The 19,451-nt window shown below is 43.2% G+C and overlaps 2 protein-coding genes across 7 annotated transcripts in view; one reads left to right on the top strand and one right to left on the bottom strand.

Annotated features, from left to right (window-relative positions):
* Positions 1-19,451, bottom strand: part of L3hypdh (trans-L-3-hydroxyproline dehydratase) — a 642,804-nt gene that overhangs the window by 458,232 nt on the left and 165,121 nt on the right. The gene's annotated exons all lie outside the window — the stretch shown is intronic.
* Positions 1-19,451, top strand: part of Daam1 (dishevelled associated activator of morphogenesis 1) — a 162,949-nt gene that overhangs the window by 73,773 nt on the left and 69,725 nt on the right. For all 6 annotated transcript variants that reach the window (XM_076922039.1, XM_076922038.1, XM_076922035.1 and 3 more), the window contains one exon: positions 15,565-15,654. In XM_076922039.1, coding sequence (XP_076778154.1) covers positions 15,565-15,654 — 90 coding nt within the window. The remainder of the gene's footprint in view (positions 1-15,564; positions 15,655-19,451) is intronic.

Below are 19,451 nucleotides of genomic sequence, written 5' to 3'. Positions count from 1 at the left end.
TTCTATTATCATCAGAATCAATGAGAAGTTGCATTATGTTTTAGCTCCTTATTTTATTAAAACGTGCCTTTGTACTAAGCTAAAATCATGGCTAAGAATAAAAAGTGTTTTGTTTTGTTTTTTTTTTAACAGGAGCTATTTAGTTTCCCATCTCCATCGGAAGATGGGGGAAAATGGTTATCTCTGAAACCATAATTTTAAACTGATAGAAGAAAAAACTCTGGTTGTAAAGAGTCATGGTTTTGATATATTGGGTTTTTTTGTTTGTTTTGTTTTGTTTTGTTTTGTTTTGTTTTGTTTTTGTTTTTGATTAGAACATTAGGATTTCTGGCAACCAAGCAGGGGAGATCAGATTTTATATGTAGAATACCTTCAGAGCATTCAGTTATCTAGAAGCCAAGAACCAGAATACAGTGAACGCATTGAGATTCAAACTGTGTGGTCTTATGGGGTTTATTCTCACCTGACAGACTAATAAATGACAAAAGGAATCTCTAGCTAAAGGACACAATTGGCAGTGAGGGAAAAAAAAAGTTTGAGTAGATTTTTTAACAACACTTTGTGTTTTTGAGTAATAATTTACTGATGTGTTCTAGGTAAAAACTGCTTATGCCAGTATGATAGTATGCAGTACATCATGAAGGGAAGTGGCAGTGTAGATGTGGATGTAAGTGTGCGCCGTGTCTGTGTCACTGTGGTGTGACCTGCTGCCAATGTGCAGTTGGCTTAAAGGAGATAAAACTGATCATAAATGCAGAACTTGATAAACAAATTGCTCTGGCCCCGAGAACGGCTAATGGCTTATAATATAGGCTAATGTTTATCTGTGTGGTCTTACGTGCCTGTATCTGTTGTTAGCACAACATTGCATTGCTTCTAAGATCAAAGAAAGGCTGGGAGCAGAGTTTTATCCCAGTAGATGTTATGAATTTTTTTGCTCTGGCATAGACCCCATCTGCTTCAGTGGTCAAAATGTCTTTGTAAGTTTCCTTCTAGTCCTCTGATTCACCAAAGCTGAGGGAAAGACTATCCCTTGCATTCTTGTGTGTATTTTGTCTTATCAAGATCATTACAAGACATTTTAAAGTTAAGCTATTAAACTTGGATTTTTTTTTTTTTTACTCCATGTTTGATATGGTTTTGTCAGTCTAGCTGCTGTCTCTGAATTCTTCCTAATGATAGATCTACAAGATGAGGTGAGAAGCTATGAAAACATAGAAACAGGAACAGCTTCTTGTTTAATTGAAACAGAGGGTGGAGTGGTGGTACCTGTCCCAGGCCTGTGGAGATGGAGGCAGGTCATCTTTGGGTATCCACAGAATGTGTAGTCAGCTTTGGGCTACTGGGTGAGTGTCACCAAGCAAACAAACAGCACTCTAAGTCTATGAATTAATTTTGCTGTTGAGAAAATAGCTTTAGATCCTTTTGGATCTGATCAGTTATATTAATATGAAACCTAAAGAGACCTTGAGTGGTGTATAACTGCTTACTGTGGGTTATAATTGAAAACCTGTCCACTTAATTTAGTCTTTAGGCTCCCAGGGTGCAAATTACACAGCCAAGATGCTGAGCTGACTAGCCGCTCTATACTTGATCCCACTAAGGGCCAAAAGGCCAAGGGCCTGGTTTGATCTCTGTATGTCATTGTAGGCTTTGGGTAAGCTTTCAAGTGTAATATTTTCTTGTACTTTTTTTTTTTTAAGTTTGTTATTTGGCAGTTTCACAGACAAAAATATAGCATTATAAATATTTCCCCACCTTACGTTTTAAAATGTGCTCTAGTAATGGCTAGAAGGATCTGTTGGTCTGAACACACAACTTTCTGAGAGTTTATCCTGATGCCATGAGGGTCATCTTGGCACCACCACACACATGACCCTAGCCCGGCATGAGCAGGGCAGGCTTCAGTTCTAGATTCTCTGTGAATGTGCTCATACTGCACTCAGAACCCTCCCCACAAACCTCCCGGTCCAAAGCCCTCCGCTTGTAAAACCGGCTCTTGATTCTTGCACTGGGAGCTCAGTGGCCAGCTCTGTCTTCAGCTATGCTTTTTCTGGCTCATGGATGAAGAATTGGAATTTTCTTTGTTGAAAAAAAAAATCCCTCCTTTTAGAAGCTGCATATTTTTCTCTTATCCAGTTTTAAATGGATTCATTAAAAACACTGTACAGCTGCCAGCTTCTTACTTCTGCACATTGCAGAATTCAAGAACAAAGTTCAACACAGCGACTGAAAGCCAACAAAATAAACATAGGGGTTGTTTTCTGGAAAGATGGGCAACTACCAAATTCAGAAGGAGCCAGAAAGCCCTTTCCCGTTCTCTCCTTTCCCGTTCTCTCGCCAGTTCACTTGGGTTTATTCTTTAGTGGCTAACGCTTCATGTCAGACCTGGGTTGCAGATGCAGATGCAGCTGCGTGCTTTCAGAAGGCAGGATAGTGCAGCAGTCCTGGTGTCTGAGGGTCCTAACTATTGGATCTCCAGGGCCTGGACGTAGTGCCTAGTCCAGAGAGGGCTCGCAGTGCATGATTGATTGTTGTCTGGATGCTGTGTGACTGGATCCTGGTGGTTAAAGCTTAGCATGTGAAATGTGTATTAAGTGTTGGCCGGGGGGGGGGGGGGGGGGGGGGGGGGGGGGGGGGGGGGGGGGGGCGGGAGGGGGGGGAGAGAATGTGTGTGTGTGTGTGTGTGTGTGTGTGTGTGTCCTTGCCTGCTGAGAACTCCAGAAGCTGAGTTGGTTTTGTGACTATTTCCTGGAGTAGTGAGGATACATTTGAGCAGATGTTTGTGCCCCTCCCCACGTGCTGTCATCTTCTCTATTCATCTTTCTCATTTGGATGTTACTATGGGAACATCACAGTGCCCTGCGTGAAGGGGACCAGATTAAAAGAACAAAGGTGAGGAGGTTTAAGAAATAAATTTTAGTCTTAAATCTGTCTACCAAGGGCTAGGGAAATAGCTCAGTCTCTTAAGTGTGAGGACCCGAGTTCAGATGTCCAACACCAGCATAAGAGCCCCGTGCAGTGGTGCGGCTTGTAATGCCAGCATTGGAGTAGGGGACAGGCAGGTTGGTGGACTCCAGATTGGTTGGCTGCCCCATCTGCCTAAATCAATAAGCTCCAGGTTCAGTGAGATGAATACCTGCAAGCACATGTGCACACATCCACATAAACACCCCCCTCCAACATACACACAACATACAGAGAACAAAGTTTCTCCAGTGTATATTACTTGGTGAAGTAAGTATGTAACTATACTGTGGGAAGAGCCTCTGCTGGATTGTTTTTGACCCAATTAATGCTGAAATGTGTCAGATGATCTGCCAAACAAGTCTCTTGAGTGTGTGGGAGGGGCCTGGGCTCCAAGAGCAGAACTGGCATGAGCAGGAAGGACCTGCAGGGAGCTCTGGTTCCAGCCTCCCACAGGCCTCTGGGGTGTCTTCCGTCTGTCACTGTGGCTGGCTCAGTCTCTCCATTCAGTTAGGAAAACACTGCTCAGAAATGCTCCATATTAAAAATTTGCTCAACTGAAGTTGCACTAGAGTATAGTTCTGAAAATGGGTATTTAGGGAATGACTTAGCTACCTAGAACAGTTTTGTTGGTTTAGAGGACTGGCAAGCACCTGCTGATTTAGATTAATTAAAAGTAACCCCAATGGATTTCTAGTTAACATAACAAAAGCTGAAGAACTCTAGGTGTAGCTGTAGTTTGTCTAGCAAACAGGATATAGTTTGTATTGTCTGCTCCTAAGGGGAAAGAAAGGAAATAAAGTCATTAAAGCATTCGTAGTAAGATCCTGAATGTTCCGATAGTCAGCCTTTGCTTGTGGGGTTTCTCTCTTGTTTGTCTGTAACACATGAAAACATGTCTCTCAGACACAGAACATTACCTAGGAGCCAGTGAATCATCCTGTGGTATTCTGTGTACTGACTTAGGGTGTTGGCAGAAGTGCTACAGGCTGAAGCCCTCAGGATCTGTCTGTGAACATGCCCAGCCCTTTCTGGGTAGAAGGCTTTCTATTGTAGACTTCTCCTTTCTGGCCTTCCTGACTGCTTAGGAGCACGAGTATGCCTCCAAACTGTCATATTTCTAACGACCACCCTAAGACTAAAACGGTGTTCTCAGGGTCATTTGTGATTAATAAGTTTTAAGAGGTATTAGCAACCTGTGATTCTTGGGTGTGACAGTCACAGGTCTTGGTGGGGCTGGATGTTTGTAAGTTTAATGAGTTATTGCAGTTTAATAGTGTATTCCTCCATACATTCATAAAAGTGATTTTTTTTTTTTCTGTCAGAGGATCACAGCTTGTTATCCACATTCCTCGTCTGGTCTTTTCCAGTTATCACATACCTCTGACACGTGTTCTGGTTCCTTACTGATGTGTTTATAAAAAGATAAAGAGAGTATGTTCTGTGGGTGTGTGGAGAGGTATGGGGAAAGGGGATGTCTCAGCGGGCCCATGCAAAAGCATCTCTTCCCCCTGAGGGGTCAGTCACACACTGGTATAGTATAGAATAGAGTTTATTGAGGGCATGGGGAGGGGAGCCAGGGGAGGGTAGGACAGGACGGAGGGAGGGAGGGAGAGAGAGAGAGAAAGAGAGAGAGAGAGAAAGAAGAGTGAAGTAGAGAAGTAGAGGCCGGCCATGATCACGTGGGGGGGGAGGGAAGGGGGGAGGGCCAGGGGGTAGAGAGAAGCTAGAGGCAAAAGATCAAGAGATCAAGAGAGGGAAGAAGGGGCAGGCAGCCCCTTTTATAGTGGACCAGGCCTACCTGGCTGTTGCCAGGTAACTGTGGGGAGGAGTATACCTGGCTGTTGCTAGGTAACTGTGGAGGTGGAGTTTAGACAGAATACTAACACTGACCCCTCTAGAGTCTGACTTCTGGTATTGTAGAACTGTACTATGAGAAATGGGGGTTCCATCCTGAGAGGGCACTGCAGATGTTGGTATACCCTTGAGGTAATCCAGAGAAAGTTACAATCCACTCAGTGTGTAGGAATCTTGGGTGAGACTAGAATGTGAGAGTTGGACTTTTTGCCATGGGCAATTTTATAGGAGGAAAGTAAAGGCTTGTTTGAGTAACAGGCTTGGGAGTTCTATGAACTGTGTACATGCAATCAGATGGAAGGTTAGCTTGTCAAGGACCATTATAAGACAAAACAAAGCGCAACAAAACAACCCCCAAACATAATAAACACACAAAATAGTGAATGCATAAGCAGAGCACCCTGAGGGCTTTAGCTTCTCCTTCCTTGTTTTTCTTACTCTCCACCCTCTATTCTGGGGTTATGCAAATGCAATCCTGACCTCTGCCTAAGTATATATTCATGTCCATGTGTGGGTAAGCTGACCTCATTAGAAATAAACTGCTGGTCTACTGCACCCTATAGAACCTCCAGTAGGCTGGAAGTCTTATATGTAATCTTACATTTCAATCACTTAAAATCTTGGAAAACAGAGTGTGTCACAAGGTGCTAGTCTTCCCACTCATTTCAGACCTTTATTGTTATTTCAAAATGCCTTCCTTTGCTTTATCTACAAAATCAATGTGTTTCCTTTTATTGATGTGTCCCATGCTGATTGTTTTCTGATTTATGAGGATTTCTCCCTTGAGCTACTTGGTCACACTGAAAGTGTAGGGCCAGTGAGGTCTCTTTGTCCACATTCTTTCAGAGTGGAGGCTTAATAATACATTTTGTTAGGGTTAAGCCTAGAACTGGTCTTCCCTCAGAGCTCTTTGCTTCATTTAAAAAAGTCTTTGTTCAAGATGCTAGGAAAAGAATACATGTTCTATAAATTAAAAAAAAAGAAAGAAAGAAAGAAAGAAAGAAAGAAAAGACTATTGCTGTCTTTGTTGAGAGGAGTCTCTAAGGGTTTTCTGTGAGTTTTAGTTTTTAGGAAACAGGCTTTCTAGGGAGAGGGATGGTGCTGAGTCAGCACAAAGCATTATCTTGTCATTCACTAGCTCATTGTCAGTTAACTTCAAAGATCTAGCCCAAAATAATAAAATGAAGAAGCAAGCTTTTGTGGCCTGTATGAGGAGGAGTCCATCCAGTCTGAGGTATGGTGAGATGCATACGAAGCCTGGTGTTCTTGGCTTTCTGCTAAGCACGCTTGTTAATCTTAGTAGGAAACCCAATGCCCCAGGACTAAGGGTGCTAGTAACAAAAGCCAGGGCGAGGATGTCACTTGGATGCTAAAGTGTTTGGATAGCAAACACAGAGCCCTGGGTTCAGCCTCCAACATCCAGTACTTTCAGTGTGGTGGGACCTACCTGTAATTTCAGCACTCCAGAGATGCAGGCAGATGGTCCAAAGTTAAAGGTCATCCTTGAATACACAGTGAGTTTGAGGCGAGGCCAGACTTCATGAAATCCTTTCTCAGTGACAACACAAACAACTCTAACCTGACAGAAGCAAAAAAGGTTCCAAAGGGCTTCTTAATATCAGTGTGTCACCTAAATAAACTATTAAGTTATCAAATTAATTATTAAGGGGCCTTGGGGAATGAATGACCTAAATGCCATCTATACTAATAAAATTTTTGAAAATGTTCAAAGATGATGATATTTCGTTGAAGTGATTTGTGGTATTGAATAAAAGTTGTGTGTAAAATGATACACTTGGCACTTGCTGTAAAGGACACACAGCCTTCCTTTCCCTCCACACAGGCTGCTTTCCTTTCCAGAGCTCAGTGAAGGCTCAGCCGGAAGTGAGTCTCCCGTTATGTCAGGTGTACTGTCTGTCTCTGCCTCCAAGAATTCCATTTGCTTTTCTGTTGCTCTAACAGCACACTTGGTCTTTTGGTGTGTGTGTGTGTGTGTGTGTGTGTGTGTGTGTTTCTGAGGCTTCATTGAAGTATAATTTACACATTATAGAACAGTTTGATTAGTTTTAATAGTCGCCACCCCAGGAAAACAGATTTTTCTCACTCCATAAGGCTTACTATAAAAAAACTTATATAAAGAGATGCTACTTGAAATACAAGATGTAGGGATCCCAATTCTGTGAGTGCCTCATTCAGTTTCTGGAATAATTATCAAAATGAATACAGTCACAAAACAAATCATAAGAACAGGCCATCAGTGCATGGAAACTTAGATTCAGCACTAGTTGTCATTAGGAAAATACCAAATAAGACTGTATGGGATAGCATCTGACATAAACAAAGACTGCTCACATTGAAAGGACATGGTCCAAAATGTTGATGAAAATGTGGAGGAACTGGAATGCCGTAGCTTGCCCCTTTTCTAGGTCTAAAACAATATTTGCAAGATTTTTCCAAGCCAACCATGGTGGCTCATACTGTAACCTCAATATTTGGGATTGCTATGCAGGGTTAAAGAATTAATTTGAATTTCCAGAACTCATATAAAGCAGGGCACAGAGGCAAGTATCTATATTCTCTGTGCTCCTACAGGGAATCCCTCCTGAGGCAGGAGGATTCCTACAAATTTGATGCCAATGTGGGGGAACTTAATGAGTTCCAGGTTAGCCTGAAAAACACAAAAAGAAAGGAAGGAAATAAGCAAATAAGTTTGTTTTGTTTGTGTGTGTGATGTGTGTTTATGCATGTGTGTGAGTACAGACTCTTCTGTACCATGATGCATATATGGTGGTCATGGGACAGCCTGAAGTACTTCCTCACCGTCCACCTTATTTGAGATAGATGTCTTCTCTTTACCCCTGTCCACACCAGGCTAGCTGGACTGTAAGCTGCTGAGGACTCTGTTGCCTCTACCTCCTACCTCCCTGTAGGAGCACAAGGAATACAGATGCTTGCCTCTGTGCCCTGCTTTATATGAGTTCTGGAAATTTAAACCTATCCTTCATCTCAGCATGGCCAGGGCCTTTCCTGTGGCACCTTCTCCCAGGCCCTTGCTCGGTTTTAATCCGTACAATCAGTCGGTTCCACTTTGATTCCCTTCCAGCTCGCATCCTGACCATCCTTTCCTCCTACCTTATAGTTTCCCTCCTGTGTCACTTTGTGTCAGGTACTGGCAGTAAATTCGAAGATGAATAGAACAAACTGAGCTACCGTCCTCTAGGAACCAGTCCACAATGGGAGGGAGACAAGCCAATAACCTGACCATGATCATGTGAAAATGCTTTAGGGCGCCGAGGAACTGGCCATCCCAGGACAGTCAGACCCACTATCTGAAGTGGGTAGCTGATGCGTTGGGAAAGCTAGGATGGCTAGGATGCGTTGGGAGGAGCACACTTGAGAAAGAACATACTGTATGCAGAGTCTCAGAGGAGCACACTTGAGAAAGAACACGCTGTGTGCAGAGTCTCAGAGGCTGGGGAATCGTGGTCAGAACTGCTGGAGGTGCTGCTGGTGGAAGGGCCAGTCAGGTGAGGCAGGTCAACAGGGACTCTGTCAGGAAGCACTTGACCTGCTTAGAGTTTCTACTTTCTCCTGCAAAGAAAGAGAACTGGAAAGCTTCCTATGCATCTTTGTAGAGAGGTTATAAGTACCCTGAAGCCAGTGTGTCTTATTCATCTTTGCATTCTTTATGTTGCTCTAGTCCTAGGCTAGGTAGGAGATGCTGATGGAACCTTTAGAATCATGCATTCTTGCCACATCATTAAATAGGATGCCAGAGTAGAGAAACTTTCGAATGGACCAGTGAGGGTTTCTTTATATCCTGTACACTGTGTTTCTGCTCTCCTGAATTTAAATGATCTGCTTTGATCTTTGCTTGCTTGCCTGGGAATCTACCACTGACCTTTGCTGACTCTCGGGATACAGACCGAGTTGAGAGTGGTTTTCATGGCTGCTGTTTACTGTCTCCAGTGCTTTCTACCTCTCTAGTCCCTGCTGACCCTGCCATTTACGTGGGGAAGCCTTCACTGTACCAACTTTCCCGCAACAAGCTTAGCATGTGACCATCCTTCACTTGGCATCTGATTTCCTATTCTGTCCTCATGAGTAGCTGACACCCTGAGTGTCCCAAAACCTATCTCAGTGTCTGACATTTACTAGATAATTCAACACAAAGTACCTTTGGTTCCATGAATGAATTTCTAAGGTGACTAAAGGATTGCATTCACATTGTGTCTTCAGATAAAGGTATTGAAAGTCAGAGGCCATGTCACTTGCCCAAGATGTATCATTAATAAAAGCCTACAACTCAGGAACAGCTGCCAATAAAGCATGCCCCTTGCTTCTAGCAGACACTTGATGGATGCTTCTTCATGCCTGTTTCTGTGACGTGAACCCACCTGCCTGTTGGTGGGCTACCCTGAAAGAGCACAGACTCTACAGTTTATTTGCACTTAAGTCTCACTTCAGCTGTTTGTTAGCTTTGTGCCTGGGGCAAGGTGCTCAATCATGCCATGACCCAGTTTTTTAGAAAATGGGTTAGTAATAATACCCACTTGATGGGATTGATATATGAGTTAAAATAAATTAATTTACATAAAATATTACTAACAGACACATGGAAAATGTTAAACAGTCATTAGCTATTACTGTCAGAATACATTTATCCTTTTTCATGTCCTTATTGCAGATCAAAATTCTCTGTGGGAACACTACAGCAATTTGTTTTTATTCTGTGAATATTTTCTTTTGGCATTTGACTGTGTGCCCCAGCTCCTCTGTGTTCTCACAGTTTAAAATAGGTCATATCTGCAACTCAGCAGAATCGCACACTATTTCACCCATGCTGTAAATTTTGAAGTTTTAGGATTCACACATTTTTTTCACACATATTTTCAGGAAGAACGATGCTGATACTTAGTAAATGTGTGTTATTGAGAATGCTGTTCCCTCAAATCAAAAGCATTTTCCCAAACTAAGCTAGGTACCACCGAGCAGTTTGATTAACTGAGCTGATCTCGGAAGTGATTTCTGTTCGCCTTGTTTCCCCTGTTTTTCAGAGCAGGTGTGACTCACAGGAAATTTAAAAAGGAAGGAAGATAATTACTTCCCATATATAAAGTTTTATGCCAGAATGTCAGCTTTTAAAACATGTTCTCTCATAATGAAATTTTCAGTGCCAGTTCTTTCCTTCCCTGGCTATTCATTAGCGAGCTTCTTTTGGTTAGAGTATGGTTGTGTGTGTGTGTGTGTGTGTGTGTGTGTGTGTGTGTGTGTGTACATGTTTTGGTTAACTATTTATCTCACTCTTAAAACTAGCTAGCAACTGATTTGTGTTCAAGTGAGAGAAATAACCACAGTACAGTTGCCACCCTGAGCCAGGCATTACTGCATGGTTCTTCATTGCCAGTGCTTGCAGGAGGAGTTAGTGATCTGCTTGTTCTGGAGAGGAAGCTGTGACTTGGTGGGATTCAGAGGCGGGAAGCTGACCTGTTAGAGGCTCTGGAGGGACAGGTGTTAATAAGATTAAAGCAAAGAGTTAATTAGAAGTTACCCTGGCAGAGAAAGTTTTACAAATGGAAGCCTTCAAGAGTCCAGCTAAAGAATGGGAATAAATTTTTCAGGCATCATGGAAGTCATAAAGATTCTGGACTGGATGCTTGAAATAGCACAGGGCTTATTTTCAAGGCAGTGGCTCTAACACATAGTTTCTAGACCAGAGCATTAGCACGACCTTGAAAACCTAACAGAAATGCCCCCACTGCACCTCCCCTGATGGCCTACACGCTAGCGGTCAGTGAGGTCAGAAGCCCTCTGGTGATTCTGGTGCTCACCCAGGATTGAAAGCAGAAATGATTGAAGAGGACTAGGTGCTGAGTACTGGAAGGGCAGGGAAGATGTGTGAGGGGCTGTCCCAGAAGCCCCTACAGGGTTGCTGGGACATAAGTACGTTTGGGTGGTTTCATGGTGAATGAAACAAAGGGAAAATCTTTTCACCTTCCGCCCCTGGCCCGGATGCTGGTGGCTAGAGCAGTCTCCCAGCCGATCTGCTCCCCTCTGGAAACTGAGTCCAGAGGCACCCTAGGGAGGTCATGGACCACAGAGCAGCAGAATACACAGCCTTGGTGTATCTACTCATCAAGCATACTGAGCAGACCTGCCCAAACCTCCGATGTCCTGGAATTCCATCTGGATGCAGTGAAGACACAGTGTCAGAGGCTTATCAATTTACTCTTCCCCCCACCCCTCTTCTAATATCTCAACACCCATAATCAGCTTGAAGAAGTCAAAGAAGAATCAGCGCCCCTATTCCCTGGGCTTGGGGACTGAAGTGGTTAATATTGGTCTGTCTTTCTAGGGAAAAGTAGTGGTTTTGTTGGAACAGGGAGGATTAGCTAGGACTTATTGCATAGCTATAACCTATTGGTAGAAATCTGTATAATTAATATCAAGATGAAGTTATAATTTCTTAAATGGTACAAAATTTACTTTGATTTCAAATTTAAGGTTTTCATTGGTATGAGCTTCTTATTGATATAAAAGTGAGATGAATATTGATACTCTCATGGACATTGTGCCTGTATAACACATATAGGAACCCAAGGCTTAGACCCAGCCCTTCTTTAACTTCTTTAACTGATTTGGGACGGTTAGCCTATGAGTTAAGGGACTATAGCAAATTCATGGCTTTGAGTTTATTGTTAGGGTGTTTCCCATATTTTATTTAGAAATAGCTGAGAGGAGTTAACAGACAACAGTCCAGGTGACCTTACATGGATAGTTGGTTTTCAAAACGTCAGAAGTCCATAGAATTGATGTTACAAATATTTCTATATTGCCCTTCCGCCTCTGGCCCAGATACCAGTGGCTCGAGCAGTCCCCCAGCCGATCTGCTCCCCTCTGGAAACTGAGTTCGGAGGTACCCTAGGGAGGGCACGGATCGCAGAGCAGAAGAATACACAGCCTTGGTGTATCTACTCATCAGGCATACTGAGCAGACTTGCTCAAACCTCGGATGTCCTGGAATTCCATCTGGATTCAGTGAAGACACAGCATCAGAGGCTTATCAATTTACTCTTCCCCCTACCCCTCTTCTAATATCTCAATGCCCATAATCAGCTTGAAGAAGTTAAAGAAGAATCAGCGCCCCTATTCCCTGGGCTTGGGGACTAATGTGGTTAATAATGGTCTGTCTTTCTAGGGAAAAGTAGTGGTTTTGTTGGAACAGGGAGGATTAGCTAGAACTTATTGCAAAGCCATAACCTATTGGTAGAAATCTGTATAATTATTATCAAGATGAAGTTATAATTTCTTAAATGGTACAAAACTTACTTTGATTTCAAATTTAAGGTTTTCATTGGTATGAGCTTCTTATTAATATAAAAGTGAGATGAATATTGATACTCTCATGGACAATGTGCCTGTATAACACATTTAGGAATACAAGGCTTAGACCCAGTCCTTCTCTAACTTTTTTAACTGATTTGGGACGGTTAACCTATGAGTTAAGGGACTATAGCAAATTCATGGCTTTGAGTTTATTGTTAGGAGGTTTCCCATATTTTATTTAGAAATAGCTGAGAGAGGAGTGAACAGACAACAGTCCAGGTTACCTTACATGGATAGTTGGTTTTCAAAACGTCAGAAGTCCATAGAATTGACGCTACAAATATTTCTATATTAATGTTCATTCTGATTAGAGACCTGTCTGCTCCTGACAGCTTCCTGTTGTGGATTCTAAGAAGAAATTGAGCATCCTTGGTGTTATGCCAGTTGTGTGGTGACAGCCACTAGGCAAGAATTGCCTCTTTCCATCTACAGACAAATTACTGTCCAGAAGAGGACACACATACAGAATAGTCGACTGATTATATCTGCCTAGACAGAGTAATCAGCCCTTAATAATCCTGCATCACCAAGGTCTGTCGGATGACTCTGAGCCAGAAGGCTGAAGATTTGATGCTCTAACTTTCGGTAGTATAGGGGCTTTTCAGGTGTTCAGCGGTCTCTATAAATTGGCTAAGTTTTAGAAGCTATGCTTAGTGCTTCCCATAATTTCAGTTAACTCAGTCATTCTGGATTTCTGACGGGGTTGAAGACCTATAGTCTCATAGCCAATCCTGGCTATTTACTTTGAGAGAAAAGATCTGAGTGGATGGTTTTCAGCTGACATTCATTCTAAAGCCAAGAAAAAAAGCCAGGTTCAAAACTAAGTGTTTTAGTTAGGAGAGATGACAGAGGTTCTGGTTAGTCAACAAAATGATGGACTGGGTATTAGGACTATCTTGTACCTCACTGGTACAATTAGGAATAATTATGCTCTAATTGCATTTTGAGAGAAAAGTTTTATTTTAACAGGAAGGATGAAGCTAGGTGATGAGAGAGAAAAAGAGAGGGGGGAGCTTGGAGGCAGATGTTCACGTGTCTCCACCAGTCAAAGATAGTTTTATATATCCAGGTTGGGTATTGGGTTACACTTCTGATTGAACATTACCAAACTTACAAAGCCTTTGATTAACATTTTTTAAAAAATGTATAAAAGCAAAAAGGAAAAGGGGGCATGGGACAGGGGCTTTCTAGGGAGGGGAAATGGGGAAAGGGGATGGCATCTAAGATGTAAATAAAATATTTAAAAAAGTGAAAAAAAAATCTTTCCAAGGAGGGTGTAATGGCACCTGATGACTCAGTCGTCACAGGAGCGTAAACTGTAAGACAGGAAACCAGTGGCCCTTACCTGCGGTCCCCAAGTGTGACTGACAGCAGATGCACACACAAGCCATTCAATAGAACTTGCCTTTAGAGACCAGACCTTATTGAACCCTAATTTACAGCTTTTATCTTTATCCATACCCAGCCATCTTCAGCTCTCAACTAGATAACCTTCCCTGTGGGAACGTAAATGAACCAGGCACTCAATACCAGTAATCACATTAACTATGGATGGACTTACTAGATGCCAAGACTTTCTCTCTCAGCACTCCCCATTCATTATCTCTTTGCTGCTATTCATTAGTTATAACTGTCTGTAAGTTGACTTCCCAAGCTCTCCACCCCTGTAGGCTTAATGTTTCTAAGCACCGAGCCCAGAGGCTAAGAGTCGGGACCCTGGAGACACACAGCTCTGAGCTTAAAAACCTAGTCGCTTTGTTCAGCAGGTGTGTAGGCCAGAGGAAGTATCTAATCTTCATTCTCCATTCCCCCTAACTCTCTTACGATGGAGATTATTATTGTAAGGGGATATGATAATGAGTGGTCCTCTTTAGGTTCATTGTGAGAATTAAATAGGAAAGGTCTGTCTGTACAGAAATCCTTAGGACATATTAGTTGAGGGTTATGGTGATGATACCAGGTCCTTACACAAAACTCCACTGGCTCATTGTATTCAAAAATAGAAAGTTCCTAGGTCTAGAGAAATGGCTCAGTGGTTAAGAGCACTGGCTGCCTGCTCTTCCAGAGGATCTGGGTTCAATTCCCAGTACCCATGCAGCAGCCTACAACCGTCTGTAACTCCAGTTCCAGGGAAGCTGATACCTTCTTCCAGCCTCCATGGACATCAGGTATGCATGTGATGCACAGACAGACATGCAGGCAAAACACTCATTCTCATAAAATAATAGTAATAATAATAGTAATAATAATAATAAAGATGCTCCCTGGCCTGGCACTTAAGGCCTTCTACAAACTGGTTATAGCCTTACCTCCAATTCAGTGATTTGTATAGCTCACTGCTTCATGTAAACTGGCTGTGGTTTCCCTTATGTACCAAATCTATTACCCAAACCTAGGCTTTGATTTCTGTTGCTGCCTTAGTCAGTTTTTATCACTATAACAACAACAAAAAAAATCCAAGATAGTGAGCCTATAAAAAGAAAAGGTTTATGCCACTCCCACAGTTTGGAAGATTCCATATCGTGATCCTTGGCATCATTGTTGTGGACTGGATCAAGGCAGCATTGTTATTAAGGGAACACTTGGCAAAGCAAAAACCATTTCTATCATGACCAGGAGACAGAGCAAGGAAATGGACAGGCCCCTCAATCCCCTTTGGGGGTATACCCCACTGACCTAAGCTCATGTTTCTTCTAGTCTCTACCTCAAAAGGGTTCCATCAGTTTCCAATAGTGTCATCCTGGGGAACAGATCTCTAGTGCATGGACCTTTGGGGGACATTCAGAATCTAAATCACAGCACTCCATCCGCAAATCCATTTTTGGATAATGACTATGGAGTGCTTAGAGAAAAGACCTTGGCATTTAATAAGAACTCTTATCTGTAGTCAGTGTTTTTGTTGGTATTGAGTGTCTGGTACATTTTCATTCCTATCATGTGTAAGCCATCCAGTGCTTAGCCCGAGTCCATTTTCGATAATCGCTGTCCTTTCTGGAAGATTTTCAGCAGCAAACCATCATTTTTAATATGATTAATTCTGAATTCCTGTGACTTAACAGCCTTGCAGCTTGCCCAGTGCAGCTCGCTAAGCAGACCATCCATAGCAGCTAAGGTCCAACCTGGCCATTGCCCTCAAATCTCGGCACCCATAGTGTTGTGCTCTCTCCAACTTGCAGTGCTGGGGTCTGGCCCTGTGACATGGGAAGCTACATTAGTAGTCATAAAACACACCGTGAAGTAACTCCCGTCTTAACTGAGTGTTGGTGAATTGTTCTTCTCCTTGATGATGCTGTCAGTGTACTCTATAGGGATAACATTGGTCTCTGTAATACTAATTTTATTTTTTCTTCTCAGGATGAACTTGACCTCACAGACAAACACAGGGAAGCCATGTTTGCACTTCCAGCAGAGAAAAAGTGGCAGATATACTGTAGCAAGAAAAAGGTAAGATACTCACCATGATCATCGTTAAACAGAAGAATGTCACTTCTGACTCCTTCTGCGTCAACCCACATTGCATCAGCCAGACTCAGAAAGCTCTTTGTGATGTGGAAACCAGTGTGAACATGTCACGTTATGGCCTTGTGGCTCCATATAGTGAAGTACTACTTCTCGGGTGTTGTTTTTATGAGCAGCTCTTGTTTTTATGAGTGACGCACCTGTCACTGCTCCTCATAACTATGTGTAACTGAGACCTTCAGTAACATAGAGCTGTATGAGGCAGAGGCTCTCCCCTGCTCCTCCCATAGCGGTTCGTGCACGGTGGTGTCATAGCTTGGTTTACATACTGTAGTAAAGCTTCACATTTTGCTGCCTCTAGAGTGTGGCCTTGCTGTCCCCGTAGTCCAAAGTGCTCTTCAGCCAATTCCCTTTCCAAAGTGGAAAATGAGAAACAAGAGAAGTGGAACAACAGCACATCCCAACGGCACATCTGTGAGACTCACTGGACAAACTTTCAGGAGTCCATTCTCCTCCTTCCACCGTGGGTCCCAGGGGTTGAAGTCAGGGTGTCTGGCTTACACTTGGGCAAGGCGTTTCACCACTGATCCACTGCTGGCCCTCACTTCAGGAGTTCTAAGTCCTTTCAAGGCTCACTGTGAAAAACATGGCAGTACCTTCATTCTGAGTAGTAAAAGCTCATACTGCGTCACCTCAGGAGATGGGGTGAATGACACTGGGGACAGCAAAACTACTGAAAACCTTTCTCTCTGCATCCATCGTACAGGGTATCACTGGGCAGATAACACTGGAATAAAGTTCATGCTCCCATTTTTTTTAAGCTGCACCAGATTCTTAGGCCATCCCCATATGCATTCCCCCCCCCACACACACATCTGAGATTTGAATTAAGTGGGTTTAATGTCCAAGTCAGAGCCACCACGTAAGAGAAAGAGCTAGTTCTTTCTAACGTGCAACAGACACCCTGATTACACACTCTTGACCTAGGGACCCAGCAACAAATGGCAGCAAGCCAGTGTTAGGACACCTTCTATTAGATGGTCAGATGCAGTTTGGAGCCTCCATTTATTAATGTGGCTGTCTCTCAGTGCCTCTGCCTGGGTCGCTGGTATGCCACCCACCGCAGAGAGTCCTCGGTGTCTCAGTAATCACTGAGTGTGTGTGCTTATTGCTCTAGCTGACATTAGATGCTTATGAGGCACTGTGTTCTACTGATCCTTGCAGCTCTCTTCTCATACTTTGTACTAGATATTAACAGTTTTACTGGTACTGTGAAGAGTGCCACAAAATTTAAAGCATACTTAATTTTCCACCTGTGCAGTTAAAACAGGTAAATGATGTGTCAAGTTTCTCTTTCGTGGCCTTTGCTGAGAGATCTGTCCAGCTCTAACATCTCAGCATCATCCTCAGATCAGCCCATTATGACCCTAAGTCCTCATTGTTCTGTAGCCCAGGGGCCTGGTCCATCAGTGCGCCTCCCCTTATACTCTTCCACATTGGCCGTGGTTAGCACTGAAGACTTACACTGACAGATCAAGCAGCATGTTCCATTCACTAGAAAGAGATTTTAGAATGAATGAAAGTAAGATGTGTCCAGTCCTGCTCTGATGAATTTATATCGTCATTTTTCTTCAATTATTTATTCATATTACTAGTTGATCATTTGTTCATTGTGTTGATGCCATGTCACTCGTGTGGCTGGCCGGATGAAAACATCTTTCGGGAATCAGTTCTGTCCTTCCACCGTGTGGGACCCAGGAATCAGACTCTGATTGTCAGGCTTTTGGGCAAGTGCTTTCGCCCACTGAACCAGCTCACTGTACACAGAGGACCTGCTCTATTTGGTTAGTCTGGTATAGATTTTTTTTCCTCTAAATTATGAAACATTGCAAATCGAGGTCTGAGTGTATGTCCCAGAGGATGGAAAAGGAAATGCAACTGGGAGCAGGCTTACTGGGAGGAAAGTTCTCTTCTTCCTCATAGCTTATTACATCCTTGACAGCAAGTAAAAGTTAGTCATGGAAACTCCTGCCCCTCACATTACAGAAGGCAACCACTAGAAAACAGTAACGAGCCCAGGCTCACAGCTGCTGCTCATGTATCAGTGGCCAGGCTTATAAGACCCCTCTGCAGGTCTAGTGTTGTGTGTGTGTGTGTGTGGTTGTGGTGTGTGTGGTGTGTGTGTGTGTGTGTGTTAGGCTTGGCCTTTAATGGAACATGGATACGAATATGGAGCCACTGGCTATGGAATCTGTTTTGTGAGGCGTGGCTTCTTTTTGTTCAAACCTGGCTACCCTGCATAGATTTTCCCATATTCTTCTAGCTCCTCTCCAGAAGCAATGGCATAGCTCAGTGGGATGCCAATTTCTTCAGAGACTCCCATGGGCTTATACATCTTGATCAACTATAGGTGTGTATGTGTGTACATCTAGTGTTTTTCTTAATCACTCTTCATCTAATTTTCTGAGAGAAGATCTGTCTCTAAACTGGAGCTGGCTGATTCTGCAAGACTGTCATGCCAGCAAGCCTAGGGACCCCTGTGCCTCTGCATCCGAACCGCCGCTTGGGAGGCAGGCACCGTTCTAGCCTCTTGACTCCAGATCTTTCTGAACTACCAATGTCTCCCATTGTTAAAATAATATTGTGCTTGTGGCCTAAAACTGGAGCTTTTGGATGCTGCAATAAACTAAGAAGCGTGTAATGAACAACTGTGATGACAGAAAGCTAGCCAGCAGAGGCATGTGCTTTCACCTTATCTACTGTGATGTCTCTTAGCATGGGCTTCATGGAGACCATTCCTTTGCCTTAAAACATCATTTGCCCCCTGGAACAAAGGTTTTTTCAGTCCAGGTTTATCACCAGTAAAGACAAACCACATCCATTTTCTAAGGCTGAGGGGCGAGGCTACACCTACAGGTCCTTCAGACCTCCATCTTTCAAGATTAGAACCTAGAGCAGCACATACATTCACTGACACAGTGAAGCCACAGGGTAAGGGCCCATGGCAGCCAACAGAAACAGACCACAGGAGCTATGAAGACCATGTTCTCTGTGCAAAAAATGAACAGAAGTCACGGGTGCAAACAAGGGCAGAACAGCCTGGGGCAGGCAGATCTCAGCCAGGGGTCTTCCCCCTCCTCCCAGCAGCTGCTCGGATCCTGGCAATGGTTCCTCTGCTTATCAACTGTGTGGTTTAGGAAACTTACCTGTTTGAGTTTATGGTTGAAACCTTATTTCCAAAGCCAAAATACAAGTAGTGAGGATATTTCTGGGGTGAAAATGATAAAAAGAAATGAACCTTGCCTGGTTGACTGATGTTAGGAGTGTCAGTGATGGATGCTGTGGCCTTGCTGAAATCCAAACACATCTCTCTCACGTGCTGCACTCACTGGCTGCTCCATCCTAGTTTGCACACGCAGCAATCCATTGTCAAATTCTTAAACTTGCATGAAGGGTCCAAAAAAGGTCTAGTCAGTGGAGTTGGGGGTATTTTCAAATAGGAAATGTTTGTGGTTCTTATCTTTAGAGGTAATTCCCTTTTTAGCTCCAATCATAACATAGCCTTTTGTTTAAATGAGGTTTTTCCCAGTCTCTAGCCAGAAATTGCATCTGTTAACAATCTTTGCGTTTTAGACTGAAGCTTTTAAACAATGACCCATCTGACCATGAAAGGCATCTAGCCGTGCTGCATTCACTTATTGTTCACATGGGTTGTAAATCCTGGGAACAGGAGGGGGTAGTTCTGCAGCGGTGACAGTGACGTGCTGCTCAGTGCATCGTAG

The sequence above is a fragment of the Arvicanthis niloticus genome, chromosome 23 (assembly GCF_011762505.2).
Source record: "Arvicanthis niloticus isolate mArvNil1 chromosome 23, mArvNil1.pat.X, whole genome shotgun sequence".
Taxonomy (NCBI): domain Eukaryota; kingdom Metazoa; phylum Chordata; class Mammalia; order Rodentia; family Muridae; genus Arvicanthis; species Arvicanthis niloticus.
Note: the sequence above shows the minus strand (reverse complement) of the source record. Positions and strands in the feature narration are given on the sequence as shown.